The 21,796-nt window shown below is 36.5% G+C and overlaps 1 protein-coding gene across 1 annotated transcript; it reads right to left on the bottom strand.

The window, feature by feature from the left end:
• Nucleotides 1–1,361: 1,361 nt before the first annotated feature.
• Nucleotides 1,362–19,112, bottom strand: LOC139169037 (BPI fold-containing family C protein-like). Its single transcript, XM_070754833.1, has 15 exons — nucleotides 19,001–19,112; nucleotides 16,728–16,839; nucleotides 15,677–15,820; nucleotides 15,340–15,495; nucleotides 14,392–14,455; nucleotides 13,720–13,780; nucleotides 11,388–11,479; nucleotides 9,950–10,123; nucleotides 9,798–9,851; nucleotides 8,691–8,861; nucleotides 7,084–7,151; nucleotides 5,247–5,289; nucleotides 4,870–4,933; nucleotides 3,060–3,136; nucleotides 1,362–1,635 (listed from the first exon to the last, which is right to left on the bottom strand). Exons 1-15 carry the CDS (start codon nucleotides 19,101–19,103, stop codon nucleotides 1,594–1,596), a joined length of 1,425 nt encoding a protein of 474 aa, XP_070610934.1. The 5' UTR covers nucleotides 19,104–19,112; the 3' UTR covers nucleotides 1,362–1,593.
• Nucleotides 19,113–21,796: the final 2,684 nt, after the last annotated feature.

Here is a 21,796-nt window from a genome sequence, read left to right as displayed (position 1 = left end):
TAGTTGTTGACCGGCAGGACATTGTAACAGATAATTTTATAAGCTATCCTTAGGTGGTGCCGAAGGCGACATAGTTCTAAGCTTTCTAAGCCCAGCATTTCAAGTCTGGTTGCATACGATATTCTGTTGTGAGTAGAGGAGTGGAGGATTCGTCTAGTAAAGTATCTCTGCACACTTTATCATGTATATATGTCAGATATGCGGTGTGCAATGAGTTGTATTCAAGGATTGGTCTGGCAAATGTTTTGTATGCTCTGGTTAGTAGTGTGAAATTACCGGAGAAGAAGCTATGTAACATTAGGCTAACAACTCTTGAAGCCTTTTTGGCGATGCTGTAGCAGTGGGCTTTGGCACTTAAGTCATTTGATATTAGTATTCCAAGATCTTTGATAGCATGAGGGTCAACTGCAAGGTCTTTTGTATTTGGTGTTCTTTCATTTTGGTGAGTTGGACCTGATTTTACAGTCCCACATCATAGGCCCCCCTTTAAAAACAATGCAATTAATGAATCACAGTCATTAAGCAAATTTCTCTATTGAGAGACTGGCTGCAAAAATCACAAATGATGATCACACGACCCTATGATTATAAGCCATGGTGATGCAGTGTTTAGAATGCAGTACTGCAGGCAACCTCTGCTGACTGTCGGCTCTCTGCAGTTTGATCTTGATTGACTTAAGGTTGACTTACCCTTTCATCTTTCTGAGATAGATAAAAGGAGGGCACAGATTGTTGGGGACAATGTGCTGATTCTGTAAATCACTTAGAAAGGGCTGTAAAGCACTATGAAGTTGTATATATGTGTAAGTACTATTGCTATAAATATATGCTGGTTGATCAGTACCCAAATTTTGATCCCATGATTGTAGGGATACTACGATGGTTATAATTGCAAGGGCTAGTTTTAAGCCACTTTCTTCAGTGCCATTGTAACTTAAAATTGTTTCTAAATAAATGGTCATAAATTAAAGATTATCTGAATATGATCAAATACAGTGATGAGACTCAAAACACCTGTTTACAAAGTCAGTCCATTTAAGCAATAACATGACAGAGCTACAGAATATGTTGCTCAAATTGTTCTTATTTAGTCTTATATTTGGTAACCCAGCATGCTGCTAGGTCTTGAGAAACATAAAAATAACCATCTCCATGATGTCTTTTCACAAGCTAGACCATTATGAAAGTGCTTTTTCTTGGCTTAAAGAAATATTTACACATTTGCCTCCTTTCTTGAAATAAATACTTTAATTCCAAAGTACAGGTTGTATGCACTACGTGTGAGAGAGAACTGGAAAATACAAACAAATTATTTCACAAACAAACTTTTGAGATTTCAAAATTTGATGTGGTTGTACCAACAAATTTTTTATTCACAACATTTGGAAGTGTTGTTTTTTTTACACTTATTTCAAACGATGAGTCATGGTCGTCTTTAAAATCAGCTAGAGAAAAGTGCTTACTTAGAGTGCTACATATTCCACAGTAATTCTTTATTATTATTATTATTATTATTATTATTATTATTATTATTAATTAGATTTGTATGCCGCCCCTCTCCATAGACTCTTCCATGATAAAACATCTGATTTCTTAATATTTGTAATTTAGGTCAGTGGCAATCAGTATATATCCCTGAAAAGTTAAGAAAAGAAACAGAAAGAAATAATTTATTATCTCCAGTTGCATTTAAATACTGTAGTTAAATTGTTTAGTTTTCACGTTGGTTTTTCACTATGCACTAATTGTACCCCACATTGCTGACTGTATTTTGCAATATTTTATTATCATTTTTTTCTTGTGGATTTGTGACTCACAATTTTAACTTTCCTCTATTTTGCTGAAAGGACTTCAGTGATTACACTGTCTAAAATATTGTTTAAAATGTGAAACCTGTAGAACTAAATTCATATATAGTATAATATAATTTTAAGATTCCGAGATTCTGAAACAGCATGTATTTAGGAGACAACAGATTAATCATTTTAAATTAAGTAAATTTTAGGACACATGAAGGTTGCTATTTTTCATCAAGAAAACTTTAGGCAGAAAGCCTAGCCTGAAATAGCTAAATGAGATGTCTAATTCTGCCCTTTTAAACTAAATTAGAGATTGTAGTTTAATTAACATATCAGTCCTGAACTAGTTGTATTATAACTAACTTGGAATGGTTATTAAGATTATTTGGACAGAGAGTCTCTTCTCACAGTCACTAACACCCTCATCAACTCAAGGCTCGATTACTGCAATGCGCTCTACTTGGGGCTACCCTTGAAGAAGGTTCGGAGACTCCAATTAGTCCAGCATGCAGTCGCGAGAGCCATGTTAGGCATACCTAGGTACTCCCATATCAGTCCAGCATTCTGTGAGCTGCACTGGCTACCGATTGGTCTCTGATTGCAATTCAAGGCATTGGTTATTACCTATAAATCCCTATGTGGCATTGGACCAGATTATTTACAGGACTGTCTTCTGCCTAACATGTCCCAGTGACCAGTTAGGGTCCCATCAGCCAAACAATGCCGACTGGCGGGTCAGTGAGGAAGAGCCTTCTCTGTTGTGACCCCGGTCCTCTGGAACCAACTCCCATGGAGATTCATATCGTCCCCACTCTCCTCACCTTCCAAAGGGTGTTAAAACACATCTATGCCGGCATGCCTGGGGCTGTGGGTGATAGTTCTGCTTGGGCCAGTAGTATGAATGAGGGATGATTGATTGTTTTACATTGGATTCTATGTCTATCTTTCTTAATGTTTTAATTGTATTGTACAATTTTTATCTTTGTTTATTTTTATTCTGTAAGCCGCCCTGAGTCCACGAGATAAGTCCATTCTTATCTACTAATGCTTGATTTTGAGCCAATGTCTGAATATTTCATTAAAAACAAGGTTAGTTTTCATTTGTTGTTATTTGTGTTGGGGCTGAATATTCTGAATATTCCCAAATATATCTTCTCAATAACTTAAACTTATGAGTTTCGTCAGCTAGGACACCATCAGTTTGCAGTTAAAAATAGAGGGAAACAAAGAAGATGTTCTACAAAGAAAACTAAATTCTACCTTGTTAACTTCAGTCACAGCTTCAGAAAAAACAAGTTTGGCCATTGTAGGTAACTGTAATCCTCTCTTCAGTGCAGCTTAAGGTAACAAAGGGGGGAAAAGAAGGAAAACACACAATAAACAGAAGCAATAGGGATGCTTGTTAGTGATGCAAGCTCTGGATAATTTGATTTGGTAGCTTCCTAGGAACAAATTAGATAGATGGATGGATAGATAGATAGACAGATGTAAGTTTTTGTACGTTCGGGTTTTTTCCTGTGTAATATTGTGAGTGTTTTTGCAATGTTTTGGCGAGATCACACTCACCATCCTCAGATTGAAGTCTTTGGCTTCGTGCTGCTGCGAATATAGTTTGTTTTCAACTGCTGTTTTTTCTTATAAATAGTGTGTGTGTGTGTGTGTGTTTAATGCTAGTTCAACTGCTGCAAGTAGGTTGGATAGGCTGTGTTGATTGGTTGGGGGAATCCCATTTGGTTAGATGATTGACAGGGTGGAGTTGAGATTGTGATTCATTTTTTGACTAGGGCTAGCTCCCAAATGTCTGGTAGATGGGAGGTATCATCACATGAATTCATATTGCGTGTGTGTGTGTGTTTCTATTTCTATGGCTTCCATGATTATTCTTTGTGGCTGCACAGATTTTGCACGGAAAAACCAGAAAATATCCAATATCTTAAGAAACCCCAAAGACAAAATCCAGCTTGAAAACCAAGGAGCCTATGAAATACCATGCAAAATCTGTGCAGCCACATACACTGGACAACCTAATAGGAGAATAATAGCACGCATCGCAGAACACAAAAATGAAATCAGAAAATAAGAAAAAACATCCTCCCTTTTCTAGCACATTAAAAAAACAGGACATAAAATTGACTTTGAAAAAACTAAATTAATCTCCAAAACTGAACACTTATACAAAAGAATAATAATGTGCCTGCCTCTGTATTTTTTTCCCTAAACCCCCATAACTTTAACCTTAAACTGTATACATTGATATACCCCATTCCTAAGAGGTCTGTAAGGGGTGTACATGTGCACCAGCATGCCTACCATCCCTGTCCTAAAGTCCTCATGTATTTATAAAATACCATGTAATCTAAACCAGTGTTTCTCAACCTTAACAACCTGAAGATATCTGGACTTCAACTCCCAGAATTCACCAGCCAGCATTCGCTGGCTGGGGAATTCTAGGAGTTGAAGTCCAGATATCTTTAAGTTGTCAAGGTTGGGAAACACTGCTCTAAACCATACCAATACTTCTTATGTATTCATTTTAATGTTTATACTTTGTCTGTAATCTTATACACGCTTGACAAAATAAATAAATAAAATAAATATAATTAAAGTGTAATTAAGACTACAACATGGAATGCCAAGTTTAAGGCAACTCTTAGCCAACAGAATCAGTCATTTCCTTTCAGCCTCTCAAAATAAGGGTGAGATATAAATCTAACATCTGTATGTCTCCATAAATTTCTGGAAAAAGGTTGGATATAAATCTAACAAGTAAGTAAATGTAGATTATGATCATATTGACATTTATTGCATAGATATCACACGATATTTATTATTCTCAAAACTTAATTTGAATGTCATTTTGTTGTTCACATGTTAAACATGGTTTTAGATTCAGTTACTTTGGGGTTCTTGTTCTTAAGGAGTAACAAAATATCAGTTGATGGCTGTTTCTGCTATTTATAACATACCTTTCTATGATACCTGGGATCTTGGTAATCCTTGGGAAATTTTTGTTCACTTAAATGATGACCCAAAAAGCATAACTTGTGAAGAAAGTTTTCATAATTCTTACCAGCGATTGGTGGAATTACTGTATTTTGTAAGGAGTGAAATAAGAAATTCTTCAAACATTGGACCTATATAATAGAAAGCTATATTTAATATGTCTCTTCATTTATTTTCTCTTTAAATGATCACTATGTATATGTTTTGATTGCTTGGAAATGTTGTATAGTTGTCTGTATAGCTAAGAGGACATAAATGGAAATAGGCATATTGTCCCTTAATGCACACAATCTAGGAGAAAACTCTAACTTCTATTTTTAATTGCTGGGTCCAGCTCAGAATTAAAACTCATTGCCTTGTTTTTTCACAACTCATTGTTTTGTATTTTCACAATAAGAAGTATTCTAATACATGTTTCTATTATTGTTGTCATTTTTCATTTACCTGGAAAGAGCCAATGCTTGAATAAGTCAGAGACAGATGTAATCTAAAATAAAACATAGGAATGTGATAATTTGGTATTTGTAAGTCTTAACATTTTGGTGTGAATTGGTATAGCTGGAAGGGAGCATCCATTCTAACACAGAAAAATTAAAATGAGCTCACCAGCAAACATCTATCCAGATTTTGCTTGAATGTGAACTTACAACCTCTCTAGATAAACCACAAGTGGTACAGTAATCAACTTCCTTTATCACAAGATGTAGCAATACTACTAGTATGGATTAGTGTGCAAGAAGATAGTATTCATGATTCTATTCATTATCTTCAGCACTAGGACTAATGTACCACTAAATAAGAGATATTTCAGAAAATGAGTAGGAAGGAGGTCATAGGTGCATGTCCTCCTTGTGCTTATCAAGATCCACTTGATTGGCTACTCTGGAAACAATCAGGGGTGAGTTCCTTCCAGTTTGGACCAGATTGCCCAAACCGCTAACAACTCACTGATGACATAACATTGCCATCATGGACCCGGTTCTTTTTTTCTGAATTTTTGGCGAATTTCCCTGTGTTTATATGGCTTCTGCTTGTTCTGTGCTTGGGAAAAAGCCCTTCTGCCCACCCTGGGGTTAATGCTGACTTTTATTTCTTTGCCTGAAGCACAGCTGATCAGCTGTGTTTTGGGCTGAATCCACCTTATGAGCATGCACAGAAGTAAAATTGCATGGGGGCACATGCGCATGTGCGTGATCAGAGTAAGTGTGCACACACAAAACCTGTGATGTAAACCAATGGCGAAGGTAAGCGGAACCCACCCCTGGAAACAATAATATAAAATCTGTTCCTAATGTACTTAGAACAGCAGATAGGGAGATTCAAGGCACTCCTTTACATGGAAAATTTCCTTATGGCACAGAATATGTAAAGAGCATTCCTGTAATCTATGAGTGTTTACAAATTGACAACTAGAGCACATGGAACAGAGAGAGAAATATGAATCAGGAAAAAAGGTATAGTATTGAAAGAAAAAGCAGAGTGTCAGTAATTCAACTATGTGTTGATGAAGGTTGTTCTAGCTATTTATGGGTGGGTTGGAAAAAGTTATTAAAATGTCCTTGAAAAAGAATTTATTTGGTATAATAAACTTATCTCTGTATACCAAGAAGTCTCTGTGCTGGTTATTTTTTTTTAGGGGAGGGGGAGTGATTAATATTTTGCTTTTCAACCCATTCATTCTTTCCATGAAACTCAATGCCAGACTTCCCTCTTTTAGCATCTAGCCAGTGGTGGGTCCCTACTTGTACGCCCCAGAGCTCCGTTCCGGTAGAGCTCCATGAATTGTGCAATTGGTTTGCGACGGTTCCAGTGTTGTGTTCGACGGTCCGTTGTGTGCCGCCATCTTTTTGGGGGAAATTTTGGCTTTATTTTGCTTCCTGTGCATGCGTGGAAACAAAATTTCATGAGGGGTGCATACGATTTCGGTGTTTTGCTTCTGCGCATGTGCAGAAATTTTAAAAAATCACCAAAATTGCATGTATACGAGTGTCCCTTTGTGATATTTTAGTACTTTTTTGCTTCCTGCACATGTGCAGAAGCAAACTTGCGTGAGATGGTGTGCACGTGTGCGAGTACCTGAATTGTCAGGCAGGTAAGAGGAACCTGCCCCTGCATCTAGTCCATTATTATTATATTCTTAAAGCCTATCTGCTGAAAAAAAATCAAACCTACCATGTTTCTTTTTATGTTATATAAATGACAGCAATGACAATCCCAAGTGAGAAATTTAGAATGTAATTATTATTTAATATTGTAATCATGGACTGAGTTTCTTGATTACCTCTGGAGCTGGAATAAAGCAATTAGCTTTTGCTTAGCTATTACTGCATTGGCTTTTAAACCTATAGACTACAAAGAGAAAAAAAAGCATTAATAGAGGAACAAAAAATATTTGTGTTTATTTGAGCTAAAATTAGAGTATTCTATTCACAAATTCAAAATAGAAGTTCATTTTTTTGTTTGTTCCTGATTTTGTATTCAACAGGGAATAATTTTTCATGGTCTACTTCACCAACATTTCCTTTCTCCAAATTGTTTCCAGTAGGTAATTTAAGATTTTTGTAACCTGAAATAGTGCCTGAATTCAGTGGTTCTCAACCTTTCTAATGCTGCAATCCCTTAATACAGTTCCTCATGTTGTGGTGACCCCCAACCATAAGTCTAGCTCCAATTCTCCCTACAGAGCTTTAAGCTGATTGGCAGGAAGGTCAGAGGGACACCCCCATTGTAAATGCCTGATTGGTTGGATTGTAAAAATATGTTTCAAGGCACCAGAATAAAAGCTTTAGTTCCTAACACTGTGGGAAATTTGTCTTTTCCCATGGTCTTAGGTGACTCCTGTGAAACAGTTATTCCACCCCCCAATGGGGTCCCGACCCCCAGGTTGAGAACCACTAGATATCTACATTATAGAAAGTCCATTTTGCACTATTTTCTTTTTTGTATTCCACCCAATGGATTTTAAAGTTGGGGAACAGACTGGCCTATTTGCTATTAATGTTAGGTAAAAGCTCTAGGTGTTTCTTGAGATAAAAGTTAAATTATTAAAGTTTTTAAAAATGACATTTTAACCTCTCATTTGCTTAAGAGAATACTGGATGAACGGAACATTTTAACAAATTCATTGTGTTCAATTTCATTAATTTCAACTCTTAAACAGACTCCAGTCTTCTTAGCACCAATGCCAACAATTTTTGAATAATGAGCATGGACAAAAACCCTGTTGAGGGAGTCATTTAATTTACTTACACGATAATCTCTTATATGGTTCAGTAAACCATAGCTAAGAACTAACTAACAAATAGCTGAGTCCTAACTAACAAATCAAAGACAAGCTAATAACAGAGAACACTCCATAGTTCCGTTATCTATCACAATTGTATCAAAGAGACAAACTCATACACTTGTACTTTGCTGCAAAAGCAAATATTGTACCTTTGTAAAAGGAGGAATTCAGATAGTCAATCCTAAAATAGTGCCAACAGATTAGCATTATTAGATTTGTCCTTTTGTAATGTAAAGTTAGAAAATATCCTGGATGGGATTTCCAGGAGAGATATGGAGAACTGAAGACAGCTCAGTGAAATCAGAGCCAACAAATCTGATTGGCAAACACAAAGTCAGAGGTAATCTGGATATGGAGAAAACATTTTAAAACAAGAAAACAGCATAAAAACAGAAAGTCAGAAATGACAAAAATGGATGGGAACTAAGAAAACAAGAACTTTAATTACTTTTGCCAGTGGCTGAGCACATGACAAACAATTATTACATAGCTGTGATTTTTATTGGTTGGCTCTTGGTCATCTCTGTAATAAGTGGCAGGGAAAAAGTGAATTTTATTCAACCAATTTCTTTTATATATTGTAATATTTTATAATTACTTACTGCGTTCACGGCAAAGATGGGCTTAATTCTTGAGCTTGGCAGAAGAGCAGATACTACTACAAAACAAGGAATCTCTATAGTGAAACTGTTATTTTGCAACCTTAAAACTGGAGCTGTTGTGACCATCAATTTCATTCTCACTGGATGTGATTTGGCATAATGCTGCATAACCTGCATAAAGAATTGATTATTTATTAATAATCATCTATCTATCTATCTATCTATCTATCTATCTATCTATCTATCTATCATCTATCTATCTATCTATCTATCTATCTATCTATCTATCTATCTATCTATCTATCTATCTATCAACTAAAAACACTCATGCAGAATCATGAAATCTCCAGAGCTATAAAGCCTACAAACTTGAAATTTGGCCCGTATGTTTCTCTTTGCTTCTAGGTGTTCGCTAAGAAAGGATTTTTCGAAATGACCATCAGATCATTAGTATTTCTTATTATCAACACACTCTGAGGCTAAGGAGTTAGATGTTATACTCCCCCTCCTCACTTGAAAAGAACTCTCTTCCAACTGCCACTGAGCGTGGCCAGTGTGTGACTCATCTGGCCTGTGGGCTCGGAGTTTGGAGAGAATCGATGGGACCATCCTGAGGGAGAGATGGGGGTTAGGAGAGGAAGGGTCTATGTGGGGCAAGGCTGAGGGAGAGAAGGGGATAGGAGAGAGTCAATGGGACCATCCTGAATAGGAGTGGGCTACTAGCTGGAACACCTAATTGGGTTCCTCTCCGCGGCTCTGGAGGTCCCGTAAGTTCGAGTGGAGTTATGCTGCTACGCCCGTGCAGTTAGCAAAATCATGCAGGTGCGCCTGAGTTTCAGTGAAGTTTTTTGCTTCCGGCCATGCACAATTTCGCTACCTGCACGGGTGCAACAGAACTCCGCTCGAACTCATGGACCCCTAGAGCCGCGGAAGCGGGTCCAATTAGGCGTTCCAGCTAGTAGCCCATCTCTGATCCTGAGGGAGTGAAGAGGATAAGATAAGAGAGGCTTCTGTAGAGCAACCCTAAGAGAGAGAAGGGGATAGGAGAGGCTCATTCATGCTCATAATCCCAAAATTGTTTAAAATTTTAAAATAGCTCATGCTTACTTGAGGAATGACTCTGCTTAAGGTACCTGTGGTTAAATTAAAGTGTGAAGAATGCTGCAAAATGAAAGAAATATATGAGTCACCTGCTCATCTTTTAAATGAAGGACTACTTAAATACTACTAATGATGCTATTGATACTATCGATAATTACCTCTTCAGAAAAAGTTATCTTCCACACCCTAGTAGTGTAATAAGCTAAGGTAATAGAATTGAGCAAAGATTCGGAAATTCCACCCAAGAGCATATAATTATTCTTTTCTGGAAGAGTGAAGGGAGCTGCCACAAAGGGAGACTCTGTATGATTACTTGAAGAAGACACAGAAACCTGAAAAATATATTTACAGAATAGAAGTTTACTTATAGAACAAAACAGGTATTCCACTTAATGGCATATTAGTCATATTGATTTCAATAGAGCTTCATTTAGACATGTACCTCCTTCTCTGAGAAAATGTCCATTTTTGTTCTTTACATTCAAGCTAGCTCAATGTCATTCATTAAGACTCTGTTTTCAGCTGTGACAGACTCCTGGAGCAGCTTCCCCCGGCTCTGTTTTTGCTGGCAGAGGCTCCAGGAGGCTGTCGCAGCCAAAAACAGAGCCTGCCAGTCCACACATGGCCTCTCCAACCTCTAGTTTTACTGGCAGAGGGTTGCAGAAGGCCATTGCAGTCAAAATGGAGCCCAGGAGGGCCGTGCGCAGTCCTCCTGAGCTTTATTTTTGCTGGCAAAGGCACTTGAGCCGGTCTCTCGCTGTTTACAGAGTGGGCCAGTGAGCCAGTTCTATTTATTTTCTTCGTTTCTTTTCTAATATTTGTACAGTATTGTTTTTATCTTGTTAAAAATTTTCAATAGAAACTAAATTAAAAAGAACGATAATATTTGCAAGTGCTGAATGAACAATTGCAATATTTTGTTTAGCTCTCAGTTTTGATTTATTTCACTTTTGACTTTCAGATTTTTCAAATTTTCTATTCCTATTCTGTGCTTTCCCTATAATTACCATTGTCCTTCATATAATAATAATAATAATAATAATAATAATAATAATAATTATTATTATTATTATTATTATTATTATTATTATTATTATTATTTATTAGGTTTGTATGCCGCCCCTCTCCAAAGACTCGGGGCGGCTACAAGGCTGGGCATTATGGAGTTTGTAATTACACAGATTAAAATCAGTGAGGAAGGCATATTTAAGTCCAATTTTATCTGCTTTTAGTTTTTGTTATTAATTTGTGTCCTGTCCCAATGGATGAGTATTTATGAAAAAAATCTCAAAATTAAACAAGTAAGCTAAAATAAAATAAATATAAAATGAATGAATGAATGAATGAATGAATGAAGTACAATAATAAAAATGTCTATCTACATTTCCTAGAAATGGATGAACAATGAATCAGGGAATCTGACAGTTTTATCGATTTAATAATCTAATAATAATGTACAATTATATTTATAGGTTTAATAAATTTTTAAAATAAAGAAACAATGTTTTAGATTTTGAAAAATTTCTAGATGATTGTTAAAGCAAAAATAGCCTACTAAACTACAATTTCAGGCAGTATAATAACCAACAGGATTACCTTAAAATCCAGATCAACATAGGATGTAAAGACTTCAGGAGGTGAAATAAGTGAATACTTTACTTGAACAAAAGGATTAATCTGGAATACACCTGCAATATTATTGAAAAAGGGAAATTGAGGTCTCTTAAACTCTCTTCCTCAAGATCACAGATACTCAAGGTCTCAGATAGCCTCTGCTCCACAAAAGTTGGGTAGGGTTGTAAAGCAATAACCATCTCAATGACATCCCGTAAACCTCACAGACAGCAGGAATTTCAAGAATTCTCTTTTCTAAATCCAATAACCTTGCCATTAATCTTACCGATGACTAGCTAATCAAGTGAAGTGTTTTGAAATAACTAGTACTACAAAACTTGAAGCAGATCAAAATGTTAGGAGCATGGCAAGTGACATATCATGTTTGCTTGTGAGAAATGCCTAATGCCTGTTAGGCACAGATAATATTGAAATTAACTGATTTCCTGATAACACTTGAACTTGAGTTTCAAAGGAAAAAAAGGTTTTATTCTTTGTTTATCCTTTCTAGTCCAAATCCCGAAGATGAGCAGATTGACCACAGCCGTAAGAAATGAAAACTGCCACGAAATATTTTGATAAAAGATGCAAGATACAAGAAAGAGATTACAAGTCTCTGGTCTGTATTTGCTACAATTCTTGGTTAGTTAGCTATAGTACAAAACCGTGTGTCGTTAATCCAGCCTACTTTTTGTAATAAATCGATCAAGATGCAGCTCCTCACAGAAGGAACAGCAATAATGTAAATACATAAATAAAATAATCAACAGTATAAGTGAAATAAATCAAATACAGTAATCCCTCACTACTTCACGATTCATCTTTGGTGGATTTGCTATTTCACGGTTTTTTTCAAAAGGTTTTTTCAATGGGAAAAAAATGCTGGGGCAGTGATGGAAGAACGCCGTGGCAAGGGGGGGGGGGCAACTGCAGTGGCGGCCTCCTTTATCCTGCCTGGTAGCTGAGAGAAGCTGATCTCTCTCAGCGGTCGCCAGCAGTCACCAGCGGTGCGTTGTTAACAATACAGGGAGGGTTTAAAGTCTAAATACTCATTAAATACATTAAAAATATCTTTCCTCTACTTTACGGAAATTTGTTTTTCACGGGTGGTCTTGGAATGCATCCCCCGTGAAAAACGAGGGATTACTGTATTCCCATTTAAGAGAGGGAGAAATTATCCATGTTTAACACGAGTTTAGTATTGTATTTTCACTGCAACAAACCAAATTAAATTTTGCATTTGGGTTTTCTTTACTCTAAAGTGAAATGATGGGATTTCCTTATAGTGGTCGTACTATGTACTTTGAAAACTACATAAATGTAACAAGAAAGAGGGTGAGCAGAGAAACCCACATGTCATGCAATAGGACCGTGATTGCAAACCTATGGCACACATGCCACAGGTGGCATGCAGAGCCATATGGAAGGGTCAGCTGCAGAGCGCATGCATGTGCTGGCCAGCTAATTTTTGGCCTTGGGAAAGCCTGTTTCACCCTCCGGATGCTTCAGGAAAGCTTCCCTAAAGCCCAGGAGTGCAAAAAAACCCGCCCAACGGACAAACCGGAAGTTTGGAAAACACACTTCCGGTTTGCCTGTTGTACTAGTTTTTGTACTCCGGAGGGTTCAGGGAAGCTTCCTGAAGCCCGGAGTGCAAAAAACAGCACAGTGGGCAAACCAGAAATCTGTTTTCTGAATTTACGGTTTTCCAGTTTGGCTATTTTTTCACGACCCAGGTTTTACTGAGACCTGTGGGCAGGGTGTGTGTGTGTGCACATGTGTGTATGGGAGAGAAGGGGTGTGGACATGTGCATACATCCTAGCACACCCACACACACCCTTTTGGCACGCAAACCAAAAGAAGTTTGCCATCACTGCAATAGGAAGAAATAGTCCTTCTGTCTGTTAATACAGTCAATAGCTATCTTTCCAAGAGTTGTTTTCATGAAGTCTTTCATGTACAAATAAAGAAAGGTAAGATAGAAAAATTAAATTGTTTTCAGAAAGGAAGCTTTCAACATATGACTACAAATCACCAAGTGTATGGGTGACAAATATAATTCCACACTTTTGAAAAATTATCGTTTTATATTGAGTACTGAACGCTGTGCTGTTTTAAGCATCCTTTCCTTTATTTCAATATTAGTGTTAAGTATCATTATAAATAGTATTTATCAATACAAATAGTATCAGAACGGCTTTCATTTTTAACTTCACAATTGTTAGATTTTAAAGATTTTGCACATTGCTCAAATGCTGTTAGTTTACAGTACAGTAAGTCCACCAGAAAAATATTGATAGTTTATCACAGACTGACCTTTTAGTCCTTTAAGTACTTCAGTTTCCTTTTGGATTCTTAATATAACATTTAGGCAAATCTGTGAAAAATATATAAACATACATAAAATTTTTGTTTTTTGTCAACTGTAAGAAAGAGTCAACTAAGTAAAAGAACATATTGCTCTTTGGAGGCAAGTTTATAATTTATTTATTTGTTATTTATTTATTGGATTTGTATGCTGCCCATCTCCGAGGACTCCGGGCGGCTCACAACGTATCAAAAACAATATAGCATATACATATCTAAAAATCCAATTAATATAGCAGAAAAACTTTAAAAAACACTAATAAAATTTAAAACCATCCATTACCATTCATACAACAAAGCATACTACACTCATCAGCCAGGGGGCAAGGGTCTAATGGTTCCAAGCCTGGCGGAATAAATAGATCTTTAAGCTTTTACGGAAGGCGAGGAGGGTGGGGGCAGTGCGAATCTCTGGGGGGAGCTGATTCCAGAGGGCCAGGGCCCCCACAGAGAAGGCTCTTCCCCTAGGTCCCGCCAAACAGCATTGTCTAGTTGATGGGACCTGGAGAAGGCCAACTCTGTGGGACCTAACCGGTCGCTGGGACTCATGCCGCAGAAGGCAGTCCTGGAGGTAATCTGGCCCGATGCCATTTGTAATCCACACAAATTTCCCAAACTTACTTGACTTTCCAATCTTGTTTGTATAACCTTTTTCAAATGTTGAACAAAATCATTATAAAACCACCTGGAGGTTAAAATAAAACAGAACATATGTTAATTCCTTCATAATTTAATTTATTAGAGAATAGAAATATTTATTTTATTTATTATTTATTTATTATTTGGATTTGTATGCCGCCCCTCTCCGAAGACTTGGGGCGGCTCACAACAAGTGAAAAACAATCCAATACAATCCAATTAATTAAAATATTATAAGTTTAAGAAAATCCCCTGTACTAACATACACACATACAGACATACCATATATAACTTCAACGTGCCCAGGGGAAGATGTTTAGTTTCCCCATGCCTGACGGCAAAGGTGGGTTTTGAGGAGTTATGCAGACATATGCAACGTTTGGATGGTCGTTGAAAGTTAACTGGTGTGAAGCTTAATAATTAATTAAAATACTACCTCGTGGCATGCTACTTTTGGGAGAAGTTTTAAAATGATTCCATTCTCCATTTGGTTTCCATATGTGAAACACAATATGGAAAATAACTATTTATCCGAATAAGACTAGAATGTTACAAATCCCATTTAATTTATTGGAGCACAGTTCACAACAGACAAACTTAGGACTGTGTATTAATAACTGGATGTTTCCAGTACATGGAAACCTTAAATGTACACAAAATTTTAATATACACATTACAGGTACATATCTCTATATATTCATTAGGGTGACCCGAGTGAAATTTGAATTTATCAGACTTTGATGTCTATCAGGCTTTGTATACAACAGACCAGATTCTGCTACAATTTATGCTATTTAAATAATTTGCAACTTCATACAAATAACAAAATTCTGACAATCATGCATTGTTCAATACTCATTAAAAACAGATCCCCCATTACTGTAGTTCCTTATAATTGAATATCATTAATAATATATTTCTTGAATTTACCTTCCTTCACTATTAAGCTGGACTTCAATATTACCAATGCTCAATTGGCAGGTTTGAACAGACACCAGAAAATCTCCTCCGTTATTTTGTGCCACAATCAAATTTGTTTTAATAGACAGTCCTAAAATGGATATTTCAACTTCTCCCTGATAGTTGCTACACAGGGAAAATAAGAAGACACAGCAAGCGTTAAATTCAATATCTCATTCGGTTTAAAAAGTGTTTTTGTGTTTCATTTCTTTATTTAATTTCCAATTTCATATCTGGATGAAAGAAGCTAATTTTCAATTATCAGGTGACGGAATAAATAGCCTTAGATTTACAAAATTGTACTTACAACAGCCAGTTGTTCAAAGTCCAGTGTGTAGTAACTGTCACAGAAATATTTTTAATTAATAGGCTAATACCATCCCCAGGTATCAGGACCACAGAAGAATTATATATTGAGATAGATGTGGTTTGAATTCTATAAAGAGAGAAATTTGACATATCATATCGCAAGGTGAAATGAAGCTTAATCTATGTAATGTAAAGCAGGGCATGTTAACTCAGAATAAAGTTCTTTGACGTGGCTTGTGAAATTAAAGAATAACTGTAAAATGAAATATGCATTTATAGAAAAAAATGATAAGCAGCGGCAGCAGTTATATTGAAATGAACAAATACATTTTATATAGTGAAGGGCTACCAAAATTTTTACTACCATACTGTGGGCGTGGCTTATGCATTTTCTTTCAACTTTCAATGCAAATTGGGTGCTCTGGGGTGGAACTCCATTTTTGCTACCCCACTGCAGTGGCGTTGTCCCCGTCTGGGCAGAAGCCCACCCCTGATTTTATATCAAAGAGCCTCGGTGGTACAGTGATTTGAAGTACTGCAAACTACTTCTGCTGATCACTGATTGCCAGCGGTTTAGCAGATCAAATCTCAGCAGGCACAAGGTTGACTCAGCCTTCCATCCTTCCACAGTCGGTAAAATGAGGACCCAGATTGGTGGGGGCAATATGCTTATACTCTCTGTAAACAGCTTAGAGAAGGCTGTAAAGCACTGCGAAGCGATATATAAGTCTAAATGCTATTGCTATAAATGATATATACTGCTCAAAAAAATAAAGGGAACACTCAAATAACACATCCTAGATCTGAACGTATGGAATATTCTCATTGAATACTTTGTTCTGTACAAATTTGATTGTGCACAACAGCATGTGAAATTGATTGTCAATCAGTGTTGCTTCCTAAGTGGACAGTTTGATTTCACAAAAGTTTGATTTACTTGAAGTTATATTGTGTTGTTTAAGTGTTCCCTTTATTTTTTTGAGCAGTGTATATTGTCACAAAATTCAAAAATTAAAGATAACATATACATGGCGCAGATAGGCAAATACCTTGATACGTTGTAGTCAACTGTGCCAAAAAAGTATTTCTCAGTGCCGATCACATCTGGAAATATTCTCGTCCTTAGTTCTTGTTTAAGGAGCTTCATTCCAATTTCTTTTGCTAAAAGGAATACATGGTGTTCAGATCCATCATTTATCAGTATTATTTACTTGAATTCATAAGCCACTCAATATTCTTGTGAACATGTTGAAAGATGGAAAATAAGGGGCAGATTTCTTAGTAATTACTCTAATTCTTCATATCCTCTTCCTTCCTTCCTTACTTTGAAATATTGTCAAGAAACGAGGTTATTCTGTCAATTGCACAGAAAGGGAAGAGAATTTAATGGGGATGCATATCAATGAATAGGAATGCTTAGTGTATTTTACTTTCAGACAGTTAGGATGGATTTCTATAGATATGCAATCTAATTTCTAATTTACAGATATAAGATACCACCAATATGTACTTGACAAAATAAATAAATAAATAAAATTAAATAAAGATATGTTAAGCATGTTTATAAACAGCATTTTAGGTAGATGTATGCTGCAGGCTCAAATTACAGTAGCACCTCTACTTAAGAATGCCTCTACTTAAGAACTTTTCTAATTAAAAACTGGGTGTTCAAGATTTTTTTGCCTCTACTTAAGAACCATTTTTACTTAAGAACCCAAGCCAGGAAAAAATTCCCAGGAAATTTAAAAGCGGCACGAAGGCCCAGCCAGTTTTCTGCCATTTCCCCTTTAATCTTGGCCATCTGGACTGCAAGAGGAGCCTTTTGGTGGCGCTTAAGGAGGCTTTGGCAGTCCAGAGTGAACAAAGCATTTTCCTTTCTCTGGGCGCTTGGACAGGAAATAAACCTCTGCCAGCGCCCAGAGAAAAGAAACACTCCCTTCGCTCTGGGTAGGCGAGGAGTCACCACAGCGAAGGAAAGGCACCGGCTACAAAGCGAGCGAGTGAGAGGAGAGGGGAGCCCTTCAGCATTATTATTATTTTTTATTATTTATTGGATTTGTATGCCGCCCCTCTCCGTAGACTCGGGGCGGCTAACAACAGTGTTAAAAAACAGCATGTAAGAATCCAATATTAAAACAACTAAAAAAATCCCTTATTATAAAACCAAACATATATACAAACATACCATGCATAAATTGTAAAGTACTAGGGGGAAAGAATATCTCAGTTCCCCCATGCCTGACGGCAAAGGTGGGTTTTAAGAAGCTTACGAAAGGTGAGGAGGGTGGGGGAAATTCTAATCTCTGGGGGGAGTTGGTTCCAGAGGGCCGGGGCCGCCACAGAGAAGGCTCTTCCACTGGGTCCCACCAAATGACATTGTTTAGTTGACGGAACCTGGAGAAGGCCCACTCTGTGGGACCTAACTGGTTGCTGGGATTTGTGCAGCAGAAGGCGGTCCCTGAGATAATCTGGTCCGGTGCCATGAAGGGCTTTATAGGTCATAACCAACACTTTGAATTGTGACCGGAAACTGATCGGCAACCAATGCAGACTGCGGAGTGTTGGTGTAACATGGGCATATTTGGGGAAGCCCATGATTGCTCTCACAGCTGCATTCTGCACGATCTGAAGTTTCCGAACACTTTTCAAAGGTAGCCCCATGTAGAGAGCGTTACAGTAGTCGAGCCTTGAGGTGATGAGGGCATGAGTGACTGTGAGCAGCGACTCCCAGTCCAAATAGGGCCGCAACTGGTGCACCAGGCGAACCTGGGCAAATTTCTCCCCTCGCCACAGCTGAAAGATGGTTCTCTAATGTGAGCATGGGAAGGAAGAGGCAGCAGGTAGCAACAGCAGCAGCCAGTGTATGGGAGACAGTGTATGTGAGGCAGCCTCACACTGGGTGTATTGGAGGTCAGTGCTCCTCCTTGCTGCCTCAGAGTCCCCCCCTTTTTAAAGCATTAAAGGTTTGGATTATTTTGATTGCCCTCCCCTCACTTTCTTCTTTCAGCAGTGACTCTCCTCCTCCTCCTCTTCTTCTTCCTCCTCTTCCCACCCAAATTCCGAGCTTTTATTTCTTTCCTAATGGATTTGCATGCATTATTTGCTTTTACATTGATTCCTATGGGAAAAATTGCTTCTACTTAAGAACGTTTCTACTTAAGAACCTGGTCACAGAACGAATTAAGTTCTTAAGGAGAGGTACCACTGTACTTTATTTCTCTGAGGTGTCTATTGCTATGATGCTTTGAGGAAATCCATAGTATTATATAAAAGTTTTGAAGTATATTGAAATATAGCTGCAAAATAAAATAAACCAATTTACCATAATTCAATCCCCTTTGTGTAATTCTTATTCTGACTTCAGGGTTAGCCTCAAGTTGAAAAAGAAATAAACTTAAAAGAACGAAAACCCACCAGAATCTCATCTTCCTTATTCACCTTTGGTTGAGTATTACCTGTTAAAATATATTGTAAGATTGGTTATTTCATAATCCTAATCCTAATTTCATGTTTGTTAAAACTAAAATTTAAGGCACAATTAGCCAATAACAATCAAATATTTAGATCTAAAAATTAGGAACATTTTTACATGAGATTTCAAAAATTCCATTATGAGTCTATCTTACACAATTTGTCATAAATTTTAACAGCTGTAACATTTTCATCTGTATATTTTTAAAATATCTTCATTGTAAATGTTTTTGTAAAAAAAATAGAATCCTATAGACATCATATTAATTTCAATACATAAGATGCAGGCTTAGTCCTGAAATAAAAGAGATGCTTTATCATGATTATCCCTGATTTCAACAGATCTCCATTAAAGTCTGGCTACAATATCCAAATTAAGATCAGGAAATTAAAGTCTGGCAAAACAAATTAAGATCAGAAAAAAACCCTGAGGGAATGCATGTAGGATTAAAATCAAGGTACAGGATAATTGTAATAATCTTTTTAAAAAAAGATTTTCTAATCCTTACCTCTAAAAACTCCTAGTGTTCTAAATGTCAGAAGTAGGAATATAAAAAAGAACTGATGGAGCAATTATCCTTTTCTGAGCATGACACTGCAAAATGTGAGAACTGTATATCCTATAAGCAGAATCAAACACTTCATTACTTTTTAAAAATGTTGGCCTGACTACTTTTTTTATGTATGTGGTTTCATTGTTTGTGGTACAGAATGCACAATACAGAATCCTGGAACAGTTAGTCAGGAATGAGGACATGCCAGCTAACTCAACTGAGATTCTGTCCAAAGCAGCTACTCAGAAATACCGAAGCTTAAAAACATAAAGAAGCGTTACTCCAAGATTCTTTAAGCGGATAACTCTTATTTTCTAATGGCAAAGAAGATATATTGTAATGGAGACCTTAACAGATTTGCATGAGCAACATAAAAGATGTGCATGGCTTGTTTGGTTTTAATGTATTGTGTGAACTCAGGTAATTCCCCATGGAGAGAGAATTATGTGTAAATACTCTTGCCTCTTCACCCAAACTTCAAGCTTCCATATCTACATCAATATGTGACTTGCATCTAAATATATATAGTTCTCCAGTTTCAGAATGAAAGTTAGAAGGGAATTAAGAGAAATGAATGTAATTACCATAGGGACTTAATGCCACACAAATGCACATCAGATTGCCAGTTAAAATAGCTTGGATTCTCTCTAGATTTTGTTTTTGCTAAAATCAGAACCAACTCACAGAGATATTTTAATGTCAGCAGCAAAATACTACATGTTCCAATTAATCATGCTACTTTTATTTAGTGTACTTAATTTGCTAGTTATTATTTGAACTTCACACTGTGTGGTCAGTGCCAAGTCTGTCTGATGAGAAAGACAAATATCCAGATGGTTTCACATGTATTCAATTCTTTTAGAATGGCAAAGGAACATTGTGTGTTATTTTCAAATTCCTATAAGGCAGAAGACTATTCCAGCCCCTATCACCCAAGGTGGATGTTCATTTAATCATTTTCATCGAGAAAGAAAAAAATATTGTCCAATATGATATTGAACTGTATGGTCATGAACTGGAAAAATCTAGATACAAATACAAATGTTCATTTAGGACTGTTTGATACTCAAACAATTTATAGACACAGCAGTAACTTTGATAAATTGTAATTAAGTAACAAAATAAATCCAAGGTTAAAACTATACTATTAATTTAATAGGGGTATGTTAATTGTGATACATATTACATTTTTTCAGAAGTTCACTGTTTTGCAACTTAACAATAACTCCATAAACATGTCAGTGATTCAACATGTCACTGTTACACTGTTACAATTAGTAATTACAATTACAACATGGTTTATTGAATAAACTGTAATTGTGAGATAAAAAACAAGCTATGGTTTAAAATTATACCGTAACTATAATGCTACACTTAATATTATATAATTTTTCTGGACTAAGGGCCATAGTTGGCCTTTAAATGATATGTTGGCTCACTTTAGAAAAGTCAGTCAGGATTAGAAGCAAAACTAAATTTGATTTTATTTACAAGTTAAATTTAACATTATTAACATGATTCCTACTAAAATCAAGATTATATGACGAGCTAATACAAGAAATGATTCCACTCAATGTTACCGCAAATGGGGCATTTGATTGAATAACCAACATCAAACCATTCTGTGGTAGTTTCGGTTTCTAGTATTAATCCAGTGATTGGAATTTATAAATCATCTTTTAAGATTTAATCTACAAGCCATTATGGCTTCTTTTAATAAACCATAATTAAAAGAAATTATGCATGACACAATGACCCATTCCCATTTAATTAAAATGCATATATTTCCATTTATGTGTGTGTGAATGTATGAATGTAAACTACTGCTGAGTAGCCGTGTATGCAACCTATATGGGCTTGTAAGACAAGCAGATCAGACCCGTTAGACCTAGTTTGTGGATGGGAGCACCACAAATCCCCTTCCCCCTTTGTAGGCTAAATTGTGAAGTGGAAAAAGCAGCTTGAGGTAAAGGAAACCACTTCCATTAATGCTCCCATTACAGTCATCTAGAAGTGTCCACAAAGGTACCAGCAACTGAGATTATTTGTACAAGTTTCTTCTTTTTAACAACATGACTCCAAACTAGAGCTGC

This window comes from Erythrolamprus reginae, chromosome 6 (genome assembly GCF_031021105.1).
Source record: "Erythrolamprus reginae isolate rEryReg1 chromosome 6, rEryReg1.hap1, whole genome shotgun sequence".
NCBI lineage: Eukaryota > Metazoa > Chordata > Lepidosauria > Squamata > Dipsadidae > Erythrolamprus > Erythrolamprus reginae.
Note: the sequence above shows the minus strand (reverse complement) of the source record. Positions and strands in the feature narration are given on the sequence as shown.